Below are 24,784 nucleotides of genomic sequence, written 5' to 3'. Positions count from 1 at the left end.
GATACAGAGACTGTGTGGAGGGATTAAATAAGTAGGCAGTGAAAGAGTAAGGACCCATCTGTATTTACCAGGTGCCTGTGGACATACTTCACAGGAGTCTTCAGTAACCTAGTTAAAAATCACAGAACACCAGGTTATAGTCCAACAGGTTTAATTGGTAGCACACTAGCTTTCAGAGCGCCGCTCCTTCATCAGGTGGTGTTGGACTATAACATTGTGTTGTGTGATTTTTAACTTTGTACACTCCAGTCCAACACCGGCATCTCCAATTCACTAACCTAGATCAGACAGCGATGACACTGTAAAACAGGCTAAACTGAACCTGACTCTTGTCTTGTGTACCACTGAGGCAGTGAGAGAAGCCTGTGAAAAGTTTGATCACACAGAAGACGCCCTCACAGAACACTGGGTGATATTTGGGATAGCCCAAGCTTGGGAGAAAGATTCATGGATCAGAACACCCTGAATCAGCTAAAGGAGAAATGCACTGTGTAAAAGCACAAATGTCAGTCACATATGGAGGAATGAAAGAGAGTTATTATTGCGGCCTTCCACCTTCAAAGGCCTATCACGCAGTGAGAGACGGGGATGAGCAGCAGGAAGGTCCGGGGCAGTAGCCACCCCCCCCCAAGGGAAACACTACAATTGTGGGTGCACGGGCTACTTTGCAAGGGACTACAGGATACCCTGGCAGTTAACACTGTCACAGGAGTCAGGCTGAAGACTCTGGTCCATATTCCAGAATTTACAGAAAGACAAGCAATGGTTAAATTGGTGAGAGAGATCACACAACCAAATTTGGTGGAGGTAATCCCACCTTCTAACTCCTGATATCCCCAGTGGGATACAATCCCCAAAGAATGACAGAGCCACGCCTCTCCTCAGTGGCTGTGCAGCACCAGTGGGACAGTGTGGGATGGTCCCTGGTACACCTAGAAGACCACCCTATTGACTTTTATGGGACACAGGGCAGTCCAGAATGACACTTGATACAAACTGAGATTTTGATAACACATGGTGTACCCATAAGAAAATTCTGAGCAGACTCATTGGACACCTACAGGAGGAGGCAGAGACAGAATCTATGGAATTTAAACTGGGATCCATCGTCTGCCATGTTGGTTCGTCTGCTTCCAGGAGGCCGAGCATAGTTTCGACTTGCCCCAGCAGAGATTATAACAAGAAAATACACACACAGAATTTATACAGTGGGGAATTGTGGATTAGACCCACCGAAATGATGGCGGACACGACAGCACAGGCAATTCTCAAAGAGCACAAGAGTGTGTTGACCAGTAAGAATAATGACTGCAGTTGTACAGAGGGTGAAGTAGTGGTAAGCAGACTGGATCCAAAGTCACAAAGACAATACGCTTTCTTCAAGCAGACAGAAGGGGACTTGGCCAAGGTCATGAGCAACTTGCTAAAGGAAGGACTCCTATACCTGAAGCGCCTGGCAAATAACTCGCTGAAATGGCTGATTAAGAAACTGGACGGTGTTTGGCGGCACACCATTGATTACAGGGAACGAAATAAAATCACCCCAATCTTGGCACCTACAGTAGTGACTAGCCTCGAAACTGTGGTAAAGCAGGCCACACAAGCAAAATACTTTATTGTGTTCGACATTAATAATGGATTTTGGTCCACCCCCTCCAGTGACCATTTGTCTTCATGTTTCAGGGCCAGCAATATACATGAAGATCCTTAAACTGGATTTTCACAATTCTCTGTCAATATTTTGTCAGAAAAAAATGTCCCAACAGACATTTACTCAGACAGCTTGTATGTCTCCAACAGTTTAACTGACTTTCTGTCACTGCGGGAAGCTGGAGTATTCATCCTGGCAGACGAGAAACTGAAAGACTGCTGTGTGCTCTGTTTTATGGAGACATGGCTCATTCTTGTCATACCTGACTGTGCCTTGCAGGTTGAGGCATTCTCCATACATCATATGGACCTCACAGGGTCCTTGGGTAAGGGAAAGCGTGAAGGAGTATGCTTCCTGATCAACACCTCCTGGTGCTCAGATATGGTGAATCTGGCAAGCCCCTGCTCCCTGAACCTAGAATACCTTACAGTGAAATGCCATCCCAACTATCTTCCATGTGAGTTCACCTCCCCCATTCTGACAGCAGTCTACATACCATTCCATTCAGATATGAAGAATGCTTTGGATGAAATTTACACCACCACAAACAGTCTGGAGACAAAGTTCCCCGAGACCTTATTCATTGTGGCTGGCGACTTCAAGCAAGCCAACTTCAAGAGGATGCTGCCAAAGTACCACTAACATGTCTTGTGTCCTATAGATTAGATTACTTACAGTGTGGAAACAGGCTCTTCAGCCCAACCAGTCCACACCGACCCACCAAAGAGTAATCCACCCAGACCCATTTCCCTCTGACTAATTCACCTTACACTATGGGTAATTTAGCATGGCCAATTCACCTGGCCTGTACATCTTTGGAGTGTGGGAGGAAACCGGAGCACCCGGAGGAAACCCACGCAGACACGGGGAGAATGTGCAAACTCCACACAGATAGTTGCCCAAGGCTGGAATTGAACCTGGGACCCTGGTGCTGTGAGACAGCAGTGCTAACCACTGAGCCACCATGCCGCTGAGGACTGAACATCCTGGATTACTGCTATACAACCATCAAAGACGCTTATGGCTCCATCCCCTGCCTGCACTTAAGAAAATCAGATCATAACGCTGCGTTTCTCCTCCCAGCTGACAAGCAGAAGCTGAAATGGGAGGAGGCTTCCCAGAAAATAGGAACCTCTTATCGGAGGAAGGAGAAAGCTTCTCCAGGACAGCTTGGAATCGGTGGACTGGACCATTTTTTAGTACTCCGCACTAGACGAGTACACCACCACCATTAGGAAATGCGTGGAGGACTGTACCAAAATCAATCCAGGTGTTCCCAACCAGAAACATTGGATGAGCCAGGAAATCACTTCATACTGAAGGCCAGACATGCAGCATTCAAGTCATATGACCCAGACCTGTACAGAAAATCCAGATGCGACCTCTGCAAAGCCATCAGAGATGTCAAGAGACAAGACCAGACGAAGTTAGATGCCCAAATCAACCATATGTTCACCCGCCATCTGTGACAAGGTCTAAACAATGTAATGGGGTACAAAATGAAACAGGGAAAGGTAGTGAACAAAGACACATCCCTCCCTGATGCGGTCAATACTTTATATGCTCGATTTGAGCAGAATACCAGTGACATGGTGACACCTGCCCTGACAGCTCCAGACATACCTGTTCCCTCAGTCACTGCTGCAGATGACAGATTGATCTTCCTGAGAGTCAACCCAAGGAAAGTGATGGGCCCAAATGGAGTCCCCAGCTTTGTACTTACAACCTCTCCCTCCGACAAGCCGAAGTCTCCACCTGCTTCATAATACTACCGCCATCCCAGTACCTAAGAAAGCACATACAGTGTGCCCTAATGACTACTGCCCAGTGGTTCTGACCTCCATAATCATGAAGTGCTTTGAAAGGCTGGTTACGACCCACATCAACTCCTATCTCCCAGCCTGCCTCAATCCCCTGCAATTTGCCAACCGATGTTCGGTAGTCCTACACTCATTCCTGGAACTTCTGGATAACAAGGACACTGACGTCAGACTCCTGCTCATTGATTATAGTTCTGCCTTCAACACCAGCACTAATCTCAAAACTCAGAGATCTAGATCTCAGTTCTGCACCTCATCTGCGATAATCCTCAATACTGAAGCTCCCCAAGGATGCATTCCCAGCACCTACTGTACTTCCTGTACATTCCTGACTGTGTTTCCAATTTCAGAATTAATGCCAGCTACAAGTTTACTGACAACACCACCGTGGTAGGATGGATATCAATCACTGATGAGTCAGAATACAGAAAGGAGAAAGAGAGCTTGGTGTTATGGTGCAATGATAATAACCCCTCACTCAATGTCGGCAAAACAAAAGATCTGATCATTGACTTCGGAATGAAAGGAGACGGACACGTTACCATTTACATCAACAGAGCCGAGGTGGAGAGGGTCAAGAGCGTCAAGTTCCTAGAAGCGACGATAACTGATAACGTACCACATAAATGCAACGGGCAAGAAGGCACAATAACACCTCTTCTTCAAGTGGCTCAGGAAATTCGGCATGTCCATTAGGACTCTCACCAACTTTTACAGATGCATACTGTCCAGGTGCATAAAGGTCTGATATGACAACTGCTCTGCCCAGGACCAGAAGAAACTGCAGAAGATTGTGTGCACAGCCCAGATCACTAAGGAAGCCATCCTCCCATCCCTGGACTCAATATACGCTTCTCATTGCCGTGGACAGGCTGCCAACATCATTGGTGAGGAAAGCTAAAGGCATTCTGTCCTTCATAGTGAGAGGGTTTCAATATCAAAGTGAGGATTTCTTGCTGCAAGTTTTGAGAAGATTTGTAGCTCAGGTTGAGGTTTTGGATGTAAGTTTGCCGCTGAGCTGCAAGGTTCATTTCCAGACTTTCTGCCTGTTTGTCCAATGTAGTGTTTGTTACAGTCCTTGCAAGGATACATGAACACCAACTAGTACAAAAAGACATGACCCTCTCTCACTAGTATCCTCACATACGGATGAGGAAGGACACCACTTCGACTGAGACAATACATCCATCCTACGACAAGCCAAACAAAGACACGCACGAGAATTCCTAGCAGCATGGCGTTCCAACCACAACTCTATCAACAAACACAGAGTTAAACCCCATCAACCACCCCCTGAGAAAAGGAACAGGAAGTGACTTCACCATAGGAAATAACATCACCACAGGAAATGACATCACCAACCCAAAGAAACCCAAACATATAAATAGAAAGCAGGAATTCTCAGCTTTGCTTTGCCTGAGGCCCACTGAAGATGTTACCTAGTAGGGTAATGAAACATCTGGAAATGAACCTTGCAGCTCAGCGAGCAAACCTACATCCAAAGTTTCTTGCTGCAGAACAGAGCTTTGGTGAGGCCACACCTTGAGTATCGTGTGCAGTTTTGGTCTCCCAGTCTGAGGAAGGATATTCTTGCTATTGAGGGAGTCCAGGGAAGGTTCACCGGACTAATTCCTGGCATGGCAGAACTGACATATGAGGGAATACTGGATCAAATGGGCTTGTACTCAGTGGAATTTAGAAGAATGAGGGGAGATCTCATAGAAATATGTAAAGTCCTGATGGGACTGGACAGGCTAGATGCTGGAAGAATGATCCCGATGTGGGGAAAGTCCAGAACTAGGGGTCAAAGTTTAAGAATAAGGAGTAGGCAATTCAGGACTGAGATGAGAAAGAATTTCTTCACTCAGAGTTGTGAACCTGTGAAATTCTCTCCCACAGGAAGCTGTTGGTGCCAGTTCATTAGATATATTCAGGAGGGAGCTGGATATGGCCCTTGTGGCTAAAGGGATCAAGGGGGATGGAGAGAAAGCGGGAATGGGATATTGAAATTGCCTGATCAGCCATGATCATATTGAATGGTGGTGCAGGCTGGAAGGACCAAACGGCCTACTCCTGCACCTATTTTCTATGCTTCTATATTTCTATCGAAGATCCGTCTCACCACAGTAATTCAGTCCCACAGTCTCCTCCTTCGACAGAAGCTTGAACACATGCACAAGCAGGTTCAAGAACAGCTTCTTCCCTGCCATTATTAGACTTAAAAATATACTGTCTAACTTCAAATAATGTTGCTCTTGCTAATGTTGATTTTGCTTCACGTGCCTCCTGTGCAGTGTAACCTGCATAGCTTGCTGTACATCTTTGTTCACTATTATCTGCCCCATACCGCTTGCAAAACAATGCTTTTCACTGTATTTAGGTACATGTGACTACAATAAATCAAGTCAATCAAATAAAAACTATTACCGTCTGAATCCTGCTCAAATTTATTCTCCAAACTGCCCACGGCCATGAATGCAGCGTCATGAAGGTTAGTGCCCACCACTGAACTTCTCCAACTGGGAACAACAGGGCCAACGAATTGGTGAAGGGGAACAAAGGAGAACCATGGCTGCATCCCATTCCAGAAAAAATAGATGTTGTTGCTATGGGCCAAACCAAGGTCAAAGATCTGGTACAGTTCAGATCAGTGACACTGAGTTAAAGCAATTACAGGAGAAAACAATCCCCACCTCATATAGCAAATGGGAGGACTTAAGTATTAAGAACAGATTTGTTCTGAAAGATGGACGGTACGAGGTACAGGTCTGAAACTGAGATCAAATGATTTATAAATGCCACCATATCCAGGGTCATCAAGGGACAGAAACCATGACCGACAGAATTAAGGAAGTAGGAAAAGACTTAAACATTATGTCAAGAATTATATTTTTGTACCAACACCCAGAACAAAGTGGATAAGTTTGCCAATAAAGTAAAGTTAAAGCTTACTTAGCCAATAGCAGAACCATGGACTGTCCTTTACGTAGACTGTCTTAGTTCCATGTATCCTGGTCATTATGAACATTATTAGAAAATAGTAGGGGCCCTCCCCATTCAAACAAACACTTATAAAGTTGCAGCAGGCATTTTAATTCAGCATGTTCTCATTAGATGGGCTTTCCCCACAGTATAGATTTGGATCGGGGACCCATTTCACAGTCGAGAGTGTGGCGCTGGAAAAGCACAGCAGGTCAGGCAGCATCCAAGGAGCAGGAGAATCGATGTTTCAGGCAACAGCCCTTTGGTTTCTGGCAAGAGCCCTTCAATTCTCCTGCTCCTCGGATGCTGCCTGACCTGCTGTGCTTTTCCAGCAATACACGATCAACTCTGATATCCAGTAGTCCTCACTTTCCCCCTGGACCCATTTCACAGCCCAACTAATCCAGGGAGTGATGAATATGTTGAGTGTCAGCCAAAGGTTCCACGTTCCCATCAGCCTCAAACCAGCAGCTGAATTGTAGCCTCAAAGTGATACTGCGAAAGGTTGTCCAGCGAAACAATTCAGCCTGAAACGTTGTTTGACCCTATGTTCGCATGTTCATAAGGAACTCACCCTCCAATTCAACTGGATTCACCCAGCCACATTCTAATGACCAGACCCCCATAAAAGGTATCAAACCCTTAAAAGGATTTGAGCTTAAGGTCAAAGCCCACAGCCATGAGAAAACTGTGAAAATTCTATTAGAAAATATAGAGGCTGCACACAAAGCAGCAGCCATCAGATTGGCAAAAAACAAATAAAACGTATTTTATGTACAAGCACACTTTAAGCCTCATTGGGCATACTTTGATGGGGAAGGAAGTAGGGCAGTGCATGATGTTACAAATTATTCAGCCATGAACATTCCTGTCTACCAAATATTCATGTCTTCATTCCGTGGATAAGACCAGCCCATCTGTGCACAGAATGTTGCTAGATATAAGAAGCAGCTTTGAAATGAATGGGAACTGTCTGCCCAAGAAAGCTCGCAGGCAGGCAAATGTGAGGATGGTGTTTTGTGGGTCCATCCCAACAAATCAGTGATATTTGATTGTAAAAACTAGCGGGTTGTGCATAAGAAGACAAATGGGAGCTCAGGTTATTGCTACCTGTGCACAGACACCATGAGAGACAAATGAATGTATGGAAAGGGAATGTTTGGCTATTGGTCTGGAGAAAGGGCTAGAAACTGGACAACAATGGCTGTGAAGTGTTTTAAATACATAAATTGTTAAAGTGTCTAAAGCACGGACAAGACAGTTACTTAAATGAGTTTAACATTAGGTTGTCAAATAATTAAGACTTCTTAAGTTTCCTTTCAACTTGGGATCCAAATCTGTGACCATGTCAGCTCATTTTTGCTGTTGTTTAACTGAACTATCCTGTAACTTAGGCTAGGATTTGGATGGGCAGCATCTTGATGTCCCTTCACTGATGCTGCCAACATTGACATGTGCAACAATGGAGGTGGAAAGTGTATCTGACACTTAGGTTCTATGGTGTTGACTTTCTGGATTACTAACTCCACTGTGCTTTCAAAAGTATACATTTAATTAGGGAACAAAACTAACTGTATCAAAATAGAAAATTCTTTCTCTGCTAATGGACTCTGCTAAAGAGATGTCAATGACTTTGTGGTATTGTTGGAATCCATTGTTGGAAAAACCCATCTGGTTCATTAATGTCCTTTAGACAAGGAAATGACCATTCTTCTCTGGTCTGGCCAACATATGACTCCAGACACATAGCAACATGGTTGACTCTTAACTGCCCTCTGTGCAATTAAGGATGGGCAATAAATGCCGGCCTAGCCCTCATCACATAAATGAAAAAAAATTTAAATGTATTTTAATTTTTCAAATATACAGCAAATACATTAACATATGCTTTTAATTTTTATTTCAGGCTGTTCTACTGGACAGACTGGGGCAGAATTCCCAAAATAGAATGTGCCTGGATGGATGGACAGCACCGGCATGTGCTGGTTAACCGTGACTTGGGTTGGCCTACTGGCCTCACTATAGATTATCTTAATGGTGACAGAGTTTACTGGAGTGACTCCAAAGAGAATCTCATACAGTCTATGAACTTTGATGGCAGTGACAGAAAGCTGGTTATAAATGGAGGTGAGATTTTGGCAGAGTTCTTTGTGGTAGATGAAAGTCATAGAGATGTACAGCATGGAAACAAACCCTTCAGTCCAACTCATTCATGCCGACCAGATATCCCAAGACAATCTAGTCCCACCTGCCAGCACCCGACCCATATCCCTTCAAACCCTTCCTATTCATATACCCATCCAAATGCCTTTTAAATGTTGCAATTGTACCAGCCTCCACCACATCCTTTGGCAGCTCATTCCATACATGTACCACCATCTGCATGAAAAAGTTGCCCTGTAAGTCTCTTTTATATCTTTCCCCTCTCACCTGAAATCTATGTCCTCTAGTTCTGGACTCGCGACCCCAGGGAAAAGACTTTGTCTATTTATCCTGTCCATGCCCCTCATAATTTTATAAACCTCCATAACATCACCCCTTAGCCTCTGACATTCCAGGAAAAACAACCCCAACCTGTTCAGCCTCTCCCTTTAGCTCAAATTCTCCAACCCTGGAAATATCCTTGTAAATTGTTTCTGAATCATTTCAAATTTCATAACATCCTTCTGACAGGAAGGAGATCAGAATTGCATGCCATATTCCAAAAGTGGTCTAACCAATGTCTTGGTCTAACCATAGTTGCAACATGACCTCCCAACTCCTGTACTCAATACTCTGATCAGTAAAGGAAAGCATACCAAACCTTGGATTATCCTATCTACCTGTGACTCTACTTTCAAGGAGCTATGAACCTGCACTCCAAGGTCTCTTTGTTCAGCAACACTCCCTAGGACCTTACTATTAAGTGTATAAGTCCTGCTAAGATTTGCTTTCCCAAAATGCAGCATCTCGCATTTATCTATATTAAACTCCATCTGCCACTCCTCAACCCATTGGCCTATCTGATCCAGATTCTGTTGTAATCTGAGGTAATCCTCTTCGCTGTCCACTACACCTCCAATTTTGGTGTCATCTGTAAACTTATTAATTATGCCTCTTATGCTCACATCCAAATCATTTATATAAATAATGAAAAGTCATGGACCCAGCACCGATCCTTGTGGCACTCCACTGGTCACAGGCCTCCAGTCTGAAAAACAACCTTTGACTGCCACCCTCTGTCTTCTACCTTTGAATCAGTTCTGTATCCAAATGGCTAGTTCACCCTGTATTCCATGAGATCTAACCTTGCTAATCAGTCTCCCTTGGGGAACCTTGTCGAACGTCTTTCTGAAGTCCAGATAGATCACGTCAACCGCTCTGCCCTCATCAATCCTCTTTGTTACTTCTTCAAAAAACTCAATCAAGTTTGTGAGACATGATTTCCCATGCACAAAGCCATGTTGACTATCCCTAATCAGTTCTTGCCTTTCCAAATACATGTGCATCCTGTCCCTCAGGATTCCCTCCAAAAACTTATCCACCACTGACGTCAGGCTCACCGGTCTATAGTTTCCTGGCCTGTGCTTACCACCTTGTTTAAATAGTGGTACCACATTAGCCAACCTCCAGTCTTATGGCACCTCACCTGTGACTATCAATGATACAATATCTCAGCAAGAGGTCCAGTAATCACTTCTCACAGATTTCTGGGGTACACCTCATCAGATCCTGGGGACTTATCCAGTTTTGAGTGTTTCAAGACATCAAGCAATTCTTCCTCTGTAATGTGGACATTTTATAAGATGTCACCATCTATTTCCCCACATTCTATGTTTTCCATGCCCTTTTCCACAGTAAACACCTATGTAAAATACTCGTTTAGTATCTGCCCCATCTCCTGCGGCTCCACACAAAGGCTGCCTTGCTGATCTTTGAGGGGCCCTATTCTCTCCCTAGTTACCCTTTTATCCATAATGTATTTGTAAAAATCCTTTGGATTTTTGTTAACTATTTGCCAAAGCTATCTCATGTCCCCTTATTGCCCTCCTGATTTCCTGTTTAAGTATACTCCTACTGCCGTTATACACTTCTAAGGATTCACTCGATCTATCCTGTCTATACCTGACATATGCTTCCTTCTTTTTCTTAACCAAATCCTCAATTTCTTTAGTCATCAGCATTCCCTGTACTTACCAGCCTTTCCTTTCACCCTAATAGGAATATACTTTCTCTGGACTCTCGTTATCTCATTTCTGAAGGCTTCCCATTTTCCAGCTGTCCCTTTACCTGCGAGCATCTGCCTTCGATCAGCTTTTGAAAGTTATTGCCTCAAACCATCAAAATTAGCCTTTCTCCAATTTAGAGCTTCAACTTTTAGATCTGGTCTGTCCTTTTCCTTCACTATTTTAAAACTAACAGAATTATGGTCACTGGCCCCAAAGTGCTCTCCCACTGACTCCTCAGTCACCTGCCCTGCCTTATTTCCCAAGAGTAGGTCAAGTTTTGCACTTTCGGGGAGAAAGTGAGGACTGCAGATGCTGGAGATCAGAGCTGAAAATGTGTTTTCAGCTCAAGCTTTGTACCTTCTCTAGTAGGTACATTCACATACTTAATTAGAACATTTTCTTGTACAACTTAACAAATTCCTCTCCATCTAAACCCTTAACACTATGGCAGTCCCAGTCTATGTTTGGAAAGTTAAAATCCCCTACCATAACTAACCTATTACTTTTACAGATAACTGAGATCTCCTTACAGATTTGTTTCTCAATTTCCCTCTGACTAATAGGGGGTCTATAATACAAGGTTGAAACTTTATTGCTGGAACAGCACAGCAGGTCAGGCAGCATCCAGGGAACAGGAGATTCGACGTTTCGGGCACAGGCCCTTCTTCAGGAAGAAGGGCCTGTGCCCGAAACTTCGAATCTCCTGTTCCCTGGATGCTGCCTGACCTGCTGTGCTGTTCCAGCAATAAAGTTTCAACTTTGATCTCCAGCATCTGCAGACCTCACTTTCTCCTCGGTCTATAATACAATCCTAGTAAGGTGATCATTCCTTTCTTATTTCTCAGTTTCACCCAAATAACTTCCCTGGATGTATTTCCAGGAATATCATCCCTCAGTACAGCTGTAATCCCTTATCAAAAATGCCCAATTTAAATTTTGGCCTTTATTGTGCTATTGAATTTCTCTTCATCCCTGCATTGGGACTCCAAATCAATCCTGAATGTATAATCATATTCTCCTGTCTCCTCAAAATAAAATTCCAGTTGTTAATGGTAACGTCGTCTCCAGAGAGAGAGGTAACTGCCTTCCACTACTAACTGTTTCAAACTGGATGGTAAGGGCTTAAAAATCATAAAATCTCTAGTGTGAAAGTAGGCTATTTGGTCTATCAAGTTCACATCAATCCTCCAAAGACCATCCCACACAGACCTACCCCTCACCCCACTGTACGCTGTCCCCAAAACCCTGCATTTCCCATGGCTAATCCACCTAACCTACACATCCCTGCAGACTATGGACAATTTTAGCATTGCCAGTCTACCTAACCTGCACATCTTTGTACTATGGGAGGAAACCAGAGCACCTGAAGGAAACCAGCACAGTCAGATGAGAATGGGAAAATTCCACACAGACAGCCTTACTCTTTAACAGGTTGAAAAGTACAGTTGAAGAAAAATTTGAATGACCTTTTAGTGTGTGTTCTTTTAAAAGATGTTTTGCTAAATTAATTTCACACATTATCCTTGATGTACTTTATCAGACCTAGGCAATCCTTACAGCCTTGATATTTTTGAAAATCACCTGTACTGGACATCAAAAGAGAATGGTGAAGTCTGGAAACAAGATAAATTTGGTACCAGTCAGAAGATAAAAGTGCTGACTGTAAACCCATGGCTAACCCAAGTTCGAATATACCAGGAGCATCGTTACAATCACTCAGGTAACAATCTGTGATCTGAGACGAGGTTTTATCTAAAATTACATAGTATTTGTACACAGTCAGTACTTCTAGAAGATGATGGTTGTGTTCTGGTGCAACACTGTGTTATAGACAAATCATGCTTTAGAAACAGCATTTATGTTGTCTCTGTAATTGCGTCACAGCCTATGCACATTTTAAAAATTCACATTTTAAATCGTAAATTGCTTTAGAAACAGTGTCCCCAATTCATCAATCACATTACAGCAAATTCACGTTGACAAAACACACGTTATAACATAACAACTTGTAGTTGTTTGGCTGTATACAATTTGAATTTGCAGAAATTTTTCATCTTGTACTTTCCTTCAGGACAAGTTGCCAGTATAAAGGGGATCAAGCTTTTTATTCTATATGAGAAGAACATGCTGATTGGTTGATAAGTGAACTCTGGTAGAGGTGTTTACATGGAGAATGTACAAGCTAGATGATAGCTGACCAGTAATTTAAACCAAGCAAATTGAGTCTGATTGGTCAAAGCATTGCCTGAGGAATGAACCAGGGAATGGCTGTCACCATTTTGTTGAGTTGAAACTGGCACAGCGTGTGTACATACAATGAACTCAAATGACAATCATAAATTGCTTGTCAGTGTAATTGTAGGCACAATCATTTTGTGTATTGTGTCCAAGTGGAGAATCACGTATAATGCAATCAACAGCACCTCTGACCTTATGATAAAGTGAAAGTCATTGATGAAACCACTGAAGATGGTTGGGCCTAGGGCATTACCCTGAGGAATTCCTGCAGTGATGTCCTAGGGCTGAGATAATTGACCTCCAGCAACAACCATCTACGTTTGTGCTACATATGACTCCAACCAGTGGAGAATTTTCTCCCTGATTCCAGTTGACCTCAGTTTTGCCAAGGATTCTTGATGCTATATTAAGTCAAATGTTGTCTTGATGTCAAGACTGTCACTCTCACTTCCCCTTTTTTCCATGTTTGGACCAAGGCTGTTATAAAGCCATAAGTTGAAATTACCCTGATACTTTCCTAATTGAGTGTCAGTGAGAGGTTATTGTTGAGTAGGTACTGTTTCATAGTATTGTTAGTAACACCTTCAATCATTATTTTCATTTTTTGAGAGTAGACTGTGGGGCAGTAACTGTTCGGTTTGATTTGTCCTGCTTTTTATTGACAGTTCATTTGTAAGCAATTTTCCACATTGCTGAAATGATACCTGTGTTGTAGCAGTAATGGAGCAGTTTGACTAGTGGTATAGCTAGTTCTAGTGCACAAGCCTTAAATACAATTGCCAGGATATTGTCAACCCCTATAGTTTTTGTAGCATCCAGAGCCTTCAACTGTCAAGTGTAGGCTTTACATAGTCTGGCTTACATGTGACTCCTGCCCACAGCAATGTGGTTGATTCTGAATAGGCTTCTGAGAAATTAGTGATGGGCAATAAATTCTGGCCGAACACACGAAAGAATGAAAAAAAAACTATTTCTCGATATCATGTGGAGTGAATTGAATTGGTTGGAGACATGCATTTGTGGTGCTGGTGACCTCATGATGTGGCTGACATGGATTGTCCACTCAGCACTTTTGGCTGCCGACACCTGCAAATGCTTAAAGTTTGTCTCTTGTATAGATATCCTAGGCTCCTGTCATTGAGAATAAGGATTTTTGTAGATACACCTCAACTGGTGAGTTATTTAATTGTCGACCATCATTCACAACTTGATGCAGCAGGACTGGATGCTCAACTGTGATCTGTTAGTTGTGGGATCAATTAGTTCTCATGTTGCATGCTACATATGGCATACAAATAGTCCTTGGCATGCAGTAAGGATGTGGGCATTTGGAAGGTAGGACAAAATGGCTGAAGGAGCTGCACAAAATGGCTTCTGCATTGTTAAACTGCACTGAATCAGACAGAAACAAGAAACCACAGACTGATGTTGGTTCGATTAATTGCAGAAGTAACGGTTTAACCCTAACCACAAGGCAGGACAAAGACGATTCTAAGAACAGGTTGTTTATAAGCAATCGTGATAAGCTAAGATAGAATGCATAAGGGATTTATGCAATCTGATTGGTTGTTACTATGCAATCATGCTTCATGTCAGGCTATGAACAATGTATATAAACCCTATTAAAACTCTGTTAGTGTTCAGATTCTTTTGTGGTCTAGGAGTATCATACTTCTGGCCTGATCAGAGTCTACCAACCCGGCCGAATCAAAGAATAAATGATTGCTTGTATCATTGACAAAGAGTCGTTTACAGGTGTATTTATTGACCAATCGTGGAAATGAGAGACACCCCCCCCCCCCACCTCAATGGGGTTCAGATCTTCAACAGCACCAGGCATACTTAAATATTAAGTATCCAACCCATTGAGTGAATGGGTCTGAGGTTGTAAGCCACTTTGAATTACAGCATGACTTAGAAATGGAACATAGTCAGCAGAAAGAGGGAAGAGGAGAAGGACTCGTAAAAAGCCCTACTCACCAAGGCTGTTTAGGGAGCATGTTGGAGCCAACTTTTCTGTCTTATCAGTAGTGACAAATTGTTTGGCATATCTGTCATTGTACTAAGCATCTCTATGTCTATGGCCACCTGCTTTGTCCAACACTTTGAGGTCTCATCTGAGTCCAGTTAGCAGAACTTTTTGGCTGTGATCTCGAACTCCAGTGAACTGGTACATAACTATCATTTTCCCCATATTGACAGTACGCGACACATGCTTGATGACTCATCAAATGCTGATCCTGACTTTTAGTACACGCTAAAGTTTATGTAATGCCAGTATATGAGCTGGTGGTTACAATTGTCAGTTCATCGTAGTTCTTCATTAAAGACATGCAGGAAGCATTGGGTATCTGAAAGCAAAACATCAGCAAAGAAAGTTTGGAGTGAGGAAAGAGTGGCAAGTAAGAGGTCTGTAGTGACACCATCTGCAACCTGCACTTCATATCAGATAGCAGGATGGGGGTGATGTGGAATTCCATACAGGGCATTAGGCATGAACATACTAACATCCAAAATATTCTTAGTAATGCCAGATGCAACAGCCTCAGTCACTGCCAGCCTTCTGATACAGAGCACCACAACTTCCAAAAAGCTCTGGTCAATGGATACACAACTGTCAGCATGTTCTTGGCTGCTCTTTACAGAAATTATGGGTCACCTTGCTCTTAATTTATATATACCTATTTTACTTGGCAGTTATTTCATAAAATATTTGGAATTTTAAAGTCTTCTTTCTTGTTTCAGTGCCTAATCCTTGCAAGGGTGTCTGCAGTCATCTGTGTTTGCTAAGACCAGGAGGGTACACCTGTGCTTGTCCTCAAGGCAGTCAGTTTCGAGGTGGCAGCCTTATAGAATGTGATGCAGGTATATGCATTTAATCCATCAGGTTATTTAAAATAATACTGCTGATAAAAAACTACTGAACTGTACAAACCTCTTTTTGTTATGAATCAATAAACCAACCTGATTGTTGATTTTCTTTTGAGAGAAGGGATTGAAAAATAGATTGATTGGTGAATGCATACACTTAACATTTGACATAAATTAAACTGTTGGTTTAAGTGAGGTGATAAAAGTTAGGATAATGTTATGGTAATGTTTAAAAAAAAAAGTGGTCTGCCTTTTCTATTCCTTGTTTTCCTTTTGCCAGTTTTTAACCTTTAATTCTTGGTATTGGAAATCCTTCATTGTAATTAAAAAGTTGTATATAACTTCTATTTTGTTGAAAAGTGTGAAAAGTCAACCCTCCAACTCTTTTCCTTTCAAATGCAAACCCACCTTTCCTCACTTTTTATGTGCAATTTATATTTCTGTACTCTGAAATATTCTGTAGCTCACCTCGGAACTTGCTGAAAGTAATTTAGATCTGACAGTGTTAGTTAAAGCAAACAACTATATGAAATGCAGAATTTTAAAGTAAGTATTTATTCAATTTACTTAAATGTTATTTCTTTCTGATCTCGTGGATGCACTGAAAATATATGCCGTATATACTTGATTCATGGTCAATCTTGGAGAAAGTGAGGACTGCAGATGCTCGAGATGAGAGCTGAAAAATGGGGGAGCTGAAGAAGGGCTCATGCCCGAAACGTCGATTCTCCTGCTCCTTTGATGCTGCCTGACCTGCTGCGCTTTTCCAGCACCACATTTTTCAGCTAGTGGTCAATCTTGTCAAACTCAATACCTGAGGTTTAGACCAAAATTCCAAACTCTTTGCATTTACCATCCAGCTACCTTAGATACATAGCCCAGTTCAAAGTTAAAGTTGTTGAAATCAGACAATAGACAAAAAATGACAGCAGTTACAGAATTAAAGCTGTCAGAGAAGGAGATTAAGAAATTGAAGGAACCTTTCTGCACAGTTTGGGTAGGTGTCTAAAAACTAATGTGCAAAGAGAGGAAAGCCTAGCATGTTAATTCAATTGGAAGGTAAATCATCAGAATTGACTCTTAGTTCCTTGATGATTTATCAGAATTTTCACACTGAAATGAGCAAGAAAATTAGGAATTATGTATTTTAATGTCAGCCAAGAATGGTGGTGCAGATTTTTGAAGATAAACAATTTATAATGCAATAAAAATCTAAGATTTCACAGTATCGTTCCAAAAAAAAGTTGATGACAGGCTCATCACAATTCAGTGGTTTGTAATCAAATATTGACAAAAGAATCGATGCAGACTCTATTATATTGTAAATGTGGGTGAAATCCTTGTGAATTTTGATATGCCAGCCAATTAAACAATGATCAAGTTTTTCTTCAAACAAAAAATGGAGGGATGGATGGATTAAGCTGGCTTCAAAATATAAATGAGGAAAGTTTGAGGCTTCCAATCAAGACATTGTATAAAGAAACATGTCTTTTTGTTTCGGACACTTTCACATCATACCTTTGTTGATGATACCGTTGCAAAAGTTAGGTCACAAAGGAGTGATCTCCAAGGGGTTCCTGGTGATTTAACAAACCTTGTTCTACCACTGGATGTCTCTCTAAACAAAATATTCATGAATAGCTTGAGAAAAAGGTAGAATAATATGATTAAAGGAGAGAAGACATTCACTAAAGTACAAAGCATATGGGCTCCAATATCAGCAATCATGTGAGAATAGGTTGTAGAAGCCCGGGATGAATTCAGAATGAAGATGGTCATCATAGCATTCAAGAAGGGAAAGAGAAGGAGCCATTAGGGACAAAGGGCAATCTGTCTGTGAAGGCGAGACGACACTGGTAGGGTTTCAGAAATTGAGGACTTAATTTCTGTCTTCACTTGTGAGGAGAATGTAGGTACAAAATTTACGGACAGTGACCATGAGGTGCTTGAGCAAATTGACATAGGAAGTGAAGAGGTGTTGGAGTTTGGGCAGGTTTAAAATTGGATAAATCTCAAGATCCCAATGGGTTATGTCCCAGGCTGCTTTGGGAAGTGAGGGAGGAAATTACAGAGACACTCAATTTTTTAATTCCTCTCTGGCTCCAAGGGGGGGTGCCAGAGGATTGGAGGACAGCTAATATGGTTTAACTTTTCAAGGATAAACCAGTTAGTGCCACATCAATGATAGGAAACTACTGGAGTAAATTCTGAAGGAGCGCATGAAACTTCACTTAGAGAGGCAAGGTTTAATCAGGGATAGGCAGCATGGCTTTGTCTGAGGGAGTCCATGCCAAACAATTTGATTGATTTTTTTTCAGGGGGTGATCAGGTGTAGATGTAATTGGCATAGTTCATATGGAGTTCAGCAAAGCTTTTGACAAGGTCCCACATGGAAATCTGATAAAGAAGGTAAAAGCACTTGGAGTCCAAGTTAATTTGGCTAAATGAATCCCAAATTGGCTTCATGGTAGGAGGTGAAAATGTGTTGCTGGAAAAGCGCAGCAGATCAGGCAGCATCCGAGGAGCAGGAGAATCGACGTTTCAGGCATGAGCCCTTCTTCAGGAATGAGGAGAGTGTGCCAAGCAGGCTAAGATAAAAGGTAGGGAGGAGGGACTTGGGGGAGGGGTGTTGGAAATGCGATAGGTGGAAGGAGGTTAAGGTGAGGGTGATAGGCTGGAGTGGGGTTGGGGGCGGAGAGGTCAGGAAGAAGATTGCAGGTTAGGAAGGTGGTGCTGAGTTCGAGGGTTGGGACTGAGACAAGGTGGGGGGAGGGGAAATAAGAAAGCTGGAGAAATCTGAGTTCATCCCTTGTGGTTGGAGGGTTCCTAGGCGGAAGATGAGGCGCTCTTCCTCCAACCGTCGTGTTGCTATGGTCTGGCGATGGAGGAGTCCAAGGATCCGCATGTCCTTGGTGGAGTGGGAGGGGGAGTTGAAGTGTTGAGCCACGGAGTGGTTGGGTTGGTTGGTCCGGGTGTCCCAGAGGTACTAGCCACTTTCATTTGCATCCATATGACAGTTTTCTCACTAAAGTTTGCGACCTTTCTTGTTTTATTTGTGTCTACAGCCATTGAGCTGGAACGACCGATGCCACCTGCCTGCAAATGTAGGAATGAAGGAATTTGTCATATTGAAACAAATACTACAAAGTGCACGTAAGCTGAAAATGATGAAACTCATGGTCAAATTGTCTGATTTGTATTGGGTAGTTCACTGTCTCGAATACTGAGGTTCACAGGTTTTATTTTGTATTTAAACTTCCTGCATTGTAAAGTATTGTAAATTGATTGCATTTTAATTCTTCATGAGAACGTTATTTCATGGTTATATGTCCTTATTCATTAAGTTAGGAAATAAGTAGAGTTAACACTTTGTGTCCAGTCACCCTTCTTCAAACCTGGGAGCAAAACTTCAGTTCTGAAGAAGGGTCACTGGACTTGAAGCATTAAATCTGCTTTCACTTCTCAGATTCTGCTAGAGCTGCTCAAGTTCAAAAATAGCATCGTCAAACAGATTGACTGTGAATCTGCAAATTGTTTTAATGTACATCAGTGGCAGGCAGTAAGAGGTGTAGTGTGAGATTACTAACTATATGCTTATAGATAGATTGCATAATCATCTCAATATGAGTGGTGATTGAAGCCTGTGATACAACTTTGGCTTTGCAGAGAGGCTCCCATGGATCATAAGGAAAAAAATTGGCCCAGACACTCAGGTACCTGTAGGCTAATGGAAAGGCCAAAAGAAGAGATCACAGTGTCAAATTCTTATTGAAGGAGTATGATGACATCAGTTTAACCAAATTCAGTTACTGATCTACATCACTGCAGGGCTGTCCCAGTTCATCAGGGTTCTTCATGGGCAGGAGATTAGACACACAGTTCATGGCTATTCCATATACTCTTCCAGCATGTCTCAAGGCGATAGAGATAGAAAGAGTGCAGGAAGAAAAGAGGTCTACTACAATGCTAATTAAACAATGAATTAGTATCATTAGACTGGCAATCTCAAACCAGCAGGGTGCCGCAGGGACCTGTGTTGACACTGCAATTGTTTGCAATATATATCAATGACTCAGAGAAAGAAAGTGAATGTACTGTAGCCAAATTTACAAATGACACAAAAATCAATGGAAAGGCAAGTTGTGAGAGGAAACAATTTACAGAGAGTTATTGATAGATTAAACAAATGGGCATAAAGTTGGCTCATGGAGTATGATGTGTAAAAAATGCAAAGTTGTTCATTTTGGAAGGGAATACAAAAGAACAGTATTATTAAAATGGAGAAAAACTGCAGTAAGTTGTAACACAAAAGGAGTTGGGGACACTTGTGCACGAAACACAGAAAAATAGCAGACTTGTGCAGGAGGAATCAGGAAGGCTCATAGACTGCTGACCCTTATTTCAAGGGGTTTGGAAAAATGAGTAGGGAAGTATTACTGCAACTCTGCAAGATACTGGTGAGACCAAATCTGGAGTACTGAGAGCAGTTTTGCTTGTCTTGTTTAAGGACAGTTCAGAGAGTGCTCACAATGATGATCACTGGTTTTACGAGCAAAGATTAGACAATTGGGATTCTACTCATTGGAATTTAGAATAATGAGTAGTGATCTCCTTGAAACATACAGGATTCTTAAGCAACGTGACAGGATACATGCTAATAGATACTTTTTCCTCACGGTAGAGTCGAGATAATCTCAGGATAAGGCATGCCAATTATAAGACTGAGATGAGAAGGAAGTTGAGGACCTTTGTAAATCTTTGAAACTCCGTATGACAAACAGCAATGGGTGCAGAGTCCTTGAGTGTATTTAAACTTAAAAAAGGTTTTTGTCATTTATATAAGTGATTTGGATGTGAAAAAGGGATACATGTTTGGTAAGTTTGCAGATGACACCAAAATTTGTGGTGTGGTGGACAGTGAAGGAGGTCACCTCAGAATACAACAGGCTGTTCATCAGATGGGCTGATGAGCCAAGGAGTGGCAGATGGAGTTTAATTCAGATAAATGTGAGGTGCTGCATTTTGCTAAGGCAAATCAGGGCAGGATGTATACACTTAATGGGGAGTGTTTCCCAACAAAGAGACCTTGGGGTGCACGTTCATACTGCCTTGAAAGTAGAGTCACAGGTAGACAGGGTTGTGAACAAAGCGTTTGGTACATTGGCCTTTATTGGTCAGTGCATTGAGTATAGAACTTGGGATATCATGTTGTCGCTGTACAGGACATTGGTTAGGCCACTTCTTGAATACTGTGTTAAATTCTGGTTTCCCTGCTATAGGAAAGATTATGTTAATCTTGAAAGCATGCAGAAAGGATTTACAAGGATATTGCTAGGGTTGGAGGCCTTGAGCTACAGAGAGAGGCTGAATAGAGTTATGAACATGTATAGCATGGAAATAGACCCTTCAGTCCAACACATCCATGCCTACCAAATCTAATCTAATCTAATCTAGTCCCATTTGCCAGCACCTGGCCCATATCCCTCCAAACCCTTCCTATTCATATACCTATTCAGATGCCTTTTAAATGCTGCAATTGTACCAGCCTCCACCACTTCCTTTGGCAACTCATTCCATACACGCACCACCCTCTGTGTGAAAACGTTGCCCCTTAGGTCCCTTTTAAATCTTTCCCTTCTCACCCTAAACCCATGCCCTCTAATTCTGGACTCCCCCACCCCAGGGAAAAATTTTATCTATTTATTCTGACCACCCCCTCATGATTTTATAAACCTCTAAGGTCACTCCTCAGCCTCCAACACTCCAGGGAAAAGAGCCTGTTCAGCCTCTCTCGATAACTCAAATCCTCCAACCCTGGCAACATCCTTGTCAATCTTTTCTGAACCCTTTTCAAGTTTCACAACATCCTTCCAATAGGAAGGAGACCAGAATTGCAGGCAATATTTCAAAAGTGGCCTAACCAATGTCCTGTACAGCCATAACATGACTTCCCAAGGACTGTGGCTATTTTCCCTGGAGCATCAGAGCATGAGATTTATAAACCTTATCCAGATTTATAAAATCGTGAGGGGCATGGATAGGGTGAATACCCAAAATCTTTTTCCCAGGGCAGGGGAGTCCAAAACCAAATGGCATAGCTTTAAGGTGAGAAGAGAAAGATTTAAATGTAACCTGAGGGGCAACGTTTTTCTCAAAGGATGGTGCACATACGGAATGAGTTGCCAAAGAAAGTGGAGGCTGGTACAGTTACAGCATTTAAAAGTCATCTGAATGGGTATATGAATAGGAATGGTTTAGTAGAATATGGGCAAAATGCTGGCAAATGGGTCTAGAATAACTTAGGATATCTGGTTGGCATGGATGCATTGGATCAAAAAGTCTGTTTCTGTGCAGCACATCTCTATGACTCTATGTATATTCTATTTGCAACTGACTCCTGAATCTTTTATTTTCAAGTCTGCAGATCGTTATCTACATATTTTCCAATTTTTTTTCCTTAATAATTTCCTGTTGTTTAAGATCATTTCTACTCTAAGTTAGTTATCAATTAGTACTGCAGTGAGAGATTACTATGATTAATAAACAATGGCCTAGGTTTACCACTGATCAGAATGACCTTATTCCAAAGTAGCTGACCCCAATGAGTCCATTGACAAATTCTGAAATTAAAGCAAGACCTAATAACTGGAACATGGTTTCATACGCAACTAATGCTAAAGCTACAATCTGTCGAGAGCTAATTGTCCAACTGACCCGAATTAGACTGATGAAAATTTTCTACTGGCAGAAAATAAAAATTTGATGAGTATTTTATGGTTCTTGCAGATGTCCTTATGGATATACAGGAAGCTACTGTCAGACTGGAAGATCCCAAGCACCACCTCATTCAACAGGTACTTATAAGAAGTTCATAAAATAATTAAAATGTTAAGTGGCACTATGTAACTCCTCATTCTTGGCCACTGAAGTTTATGATTACTTTATACTTCAAGCAATGTAATTTATGACTCATGTGAGCTTCAGTTGGCCACAAAAGGGACGTATCTGAATGAAGATAGAATATTTTTGCTCTTTTCTTTAACTTTTGTGAAATGCAAAATATTTAAAATTTCACAGCAGTGAACTAAGTGAGTATCCACTCTCAACTAACTGTACAATAATGATTACTATAAAGAGAATCACTGGGATTTTTCAGAATTATTTGTCAATGTATTTCATGCAAAGTGCAGATTCCAGAGATGCTCAGAATTCATAGTTTGTGTAAAAGCCTTCCCTTGAAGTAACATCAATTCTGATAAATTAACTCTTAAGAATAACTAAGTTTCCTACAAGTGTTTTCACCATTTAAACTTTTAGATCTCCCAACATTCAATATGCAATGATGTAGACAGTTATGAAATTAAGTAATAAATGCTTATTTATCTATGAACATAGATGAAAAAAAATCTATGAACAACTCAAGTGGGCATTGTGTAGAAATAAAATAAATCATAAATGTTATTAACATGCAAAGTAACAAAGTAAGTTGCTTTCTTAAATTAGTAGGTAGTTGATTTTACATCTGTACTTAGGCTTTTCTAAATATAATGGCACAGTCTAATTTTTAAGAGGTTATCCCATGATTGTATTTGATAATCATTTAATATGAAGGTTCCTGGAATTTTGATATGCTTTTTTTGTATTGCAGCAACTGCAGTCTTACTGACCATTATTATCATCTTAATTCTGGGAGCACTAGCTGGTGGTGCATTTCTGAATTATAGACGGACAGGCTCAATCTTGCCATCTTTTCCTAAGCTTACAAGGTGACAACTCTTTTTATAGTTCTGTGTATTTATTGAAGCCAGGATTTACTCAAGTCATGACATACAAGCAGTGTATGATGCCATTGAGTAGCAAACTGTTGGTTTAACTGGATATATAACATTTCTTTTATGAGTCTGTAAAAGTGTTCTTCTACTGTTAAGATTACAAATATACTTGTTAAAAATACATGTGCATTTTATTCCACCCTTTTACACAGAAAGACTAGGCTTCAATCTGTAAACAAAGATACTTTCACACATTTCTTAAAAGTAGTGGGCTGAATCATAGGAGTAATAGTACAGTGTTAATGTTACTAGATTAGTAATTCAAAAGCTCATATTAATGCAGTGTAGTCATGAACTTAAATGCCATCATGGCAGCTGGAGAACTCAATCACATCTAAATCTTGAATTAAAAGGCTACTTTGAGTAATGATGTCATAAAATCGGTCAGTGCATTAAGTATAAGAAGTAGGACATCATGCTGCAGTTGTACAGGACATTGGTGAGGCCAGTTTCAGAATACTGCATTCAATTCTGGTCTCCCTACCGTAGGAAGGATGTTGTTAAACTTGAAAGGGTTCAGACAAGGATCTTTCCAGGATTGGAGGGTTTGAGCTATGAGAAGAGGCTGAATAGGCTGTGGCTTTTTCCCTGGAGCATTAGAGGCTAAGAGGTGACCTTATAGAGGTTTATAAAATCATGAGAGGCATGGACATGGTGAATAACCAAGGTCTTATTCCCAGGAGTGGGGAGTGGTGCTAAAGGGTATAAGTTTGTTGTGGTTCTGTTCGCCGAGCTGGAAGTTTTTGTTGCAAACGTTTCGTCCCCTGGCTAGGCGACATCATCAGTGCTTGGGAGCCTCCTGCGAAGCGCTTCTTTGATGTTTCCTCCGGTGTTTATAGTGGTCTGTCCCTGCCGCTTCCGGTTGTCAGTTTCAGCTGTCCGCTGTAGTGGTTGGTATATTGGGTCCAGATCGATGTGTTTGTTGATGGAGTTTGTGGATGAATGCCATGCCTCTAGGAATTCCCTGGCTGTTCTCTGTCTGGCTTGCCCTATGATAGTAGTGTTGTCCCAGTCGAACAGCCAGGGAATTCCTAGAGGCATGGCATTCATCCACAAACTCCATCAACAAACACATCGACCTGGACCCAATATACCAACCACTACAGCGGACAGCTGAAACTGACAACCGGAAGCGGCAGGGACAGACCACTATAAACACCGGAGGAAACGTCAAAGAAGCGC

General features: G+C 41.7%; 1 protein-coding gene across 3 annotated transcripts in view; it reads left to right on the top strand.

The window, feature by feature from the left end:
• lrp2a (low density lipoprotein receptor-related protein 2a) overlaps positions 1–24,784 on the top strand; it is a 337,835-nt gene that overhangs the window by 293,133 nt on the left and 19,918 nt on the right. For all 3 annotated transcript variants that reach the window (XM_087989117.1, XM_043693942.2, XM_043693941.2), the window contains 6 exons: positions 8,360–8,580; positions 12,202–12,381; positions 15,645–15,764; positions 18,836–18,923; positions 22,557–22,624; positions 23,419–23,536. In XM_087989117.1, coding sequence (XP_087845243.1) covers positions 8,360–8,580; positions 12,202–12,381; positions 15,645–15,764; positions 18,836–18,923; positions 22,557–22,624; positions 23,419–23,536 — 795 coding nt within the window. The remainder of the gene's footprint in view (positions 1–8,359; positions 8,581–12,201; positions 12,382–15,644; positions 15,765–18,835; positions 18,924–22,556; positions 22,625–23,418; positions 23,537–24,784) is intronic.

The sequence above is a fragment of the Chiloscyllium plagiosum genome, unplaced genomic scaffold (genome assembly GCF_037043375.1).
Source record: "Chiloscyllium plagiosum isolate Xiang-an unplaced genomic scaffold, Cpla_swu_hap1 HiC_scaffold_7, whole genome shotgun sequence".
NCBI lineage: Eukaryota > Metazoa > Chordata > Chondrichthyes > Orectolobiformes > Hemiscylliidae > Chiloscyllium > Chiloscyllium plagiosum.
This window is presented reverse-complemented; position numbering and strand designations above follow the sequence as displayed.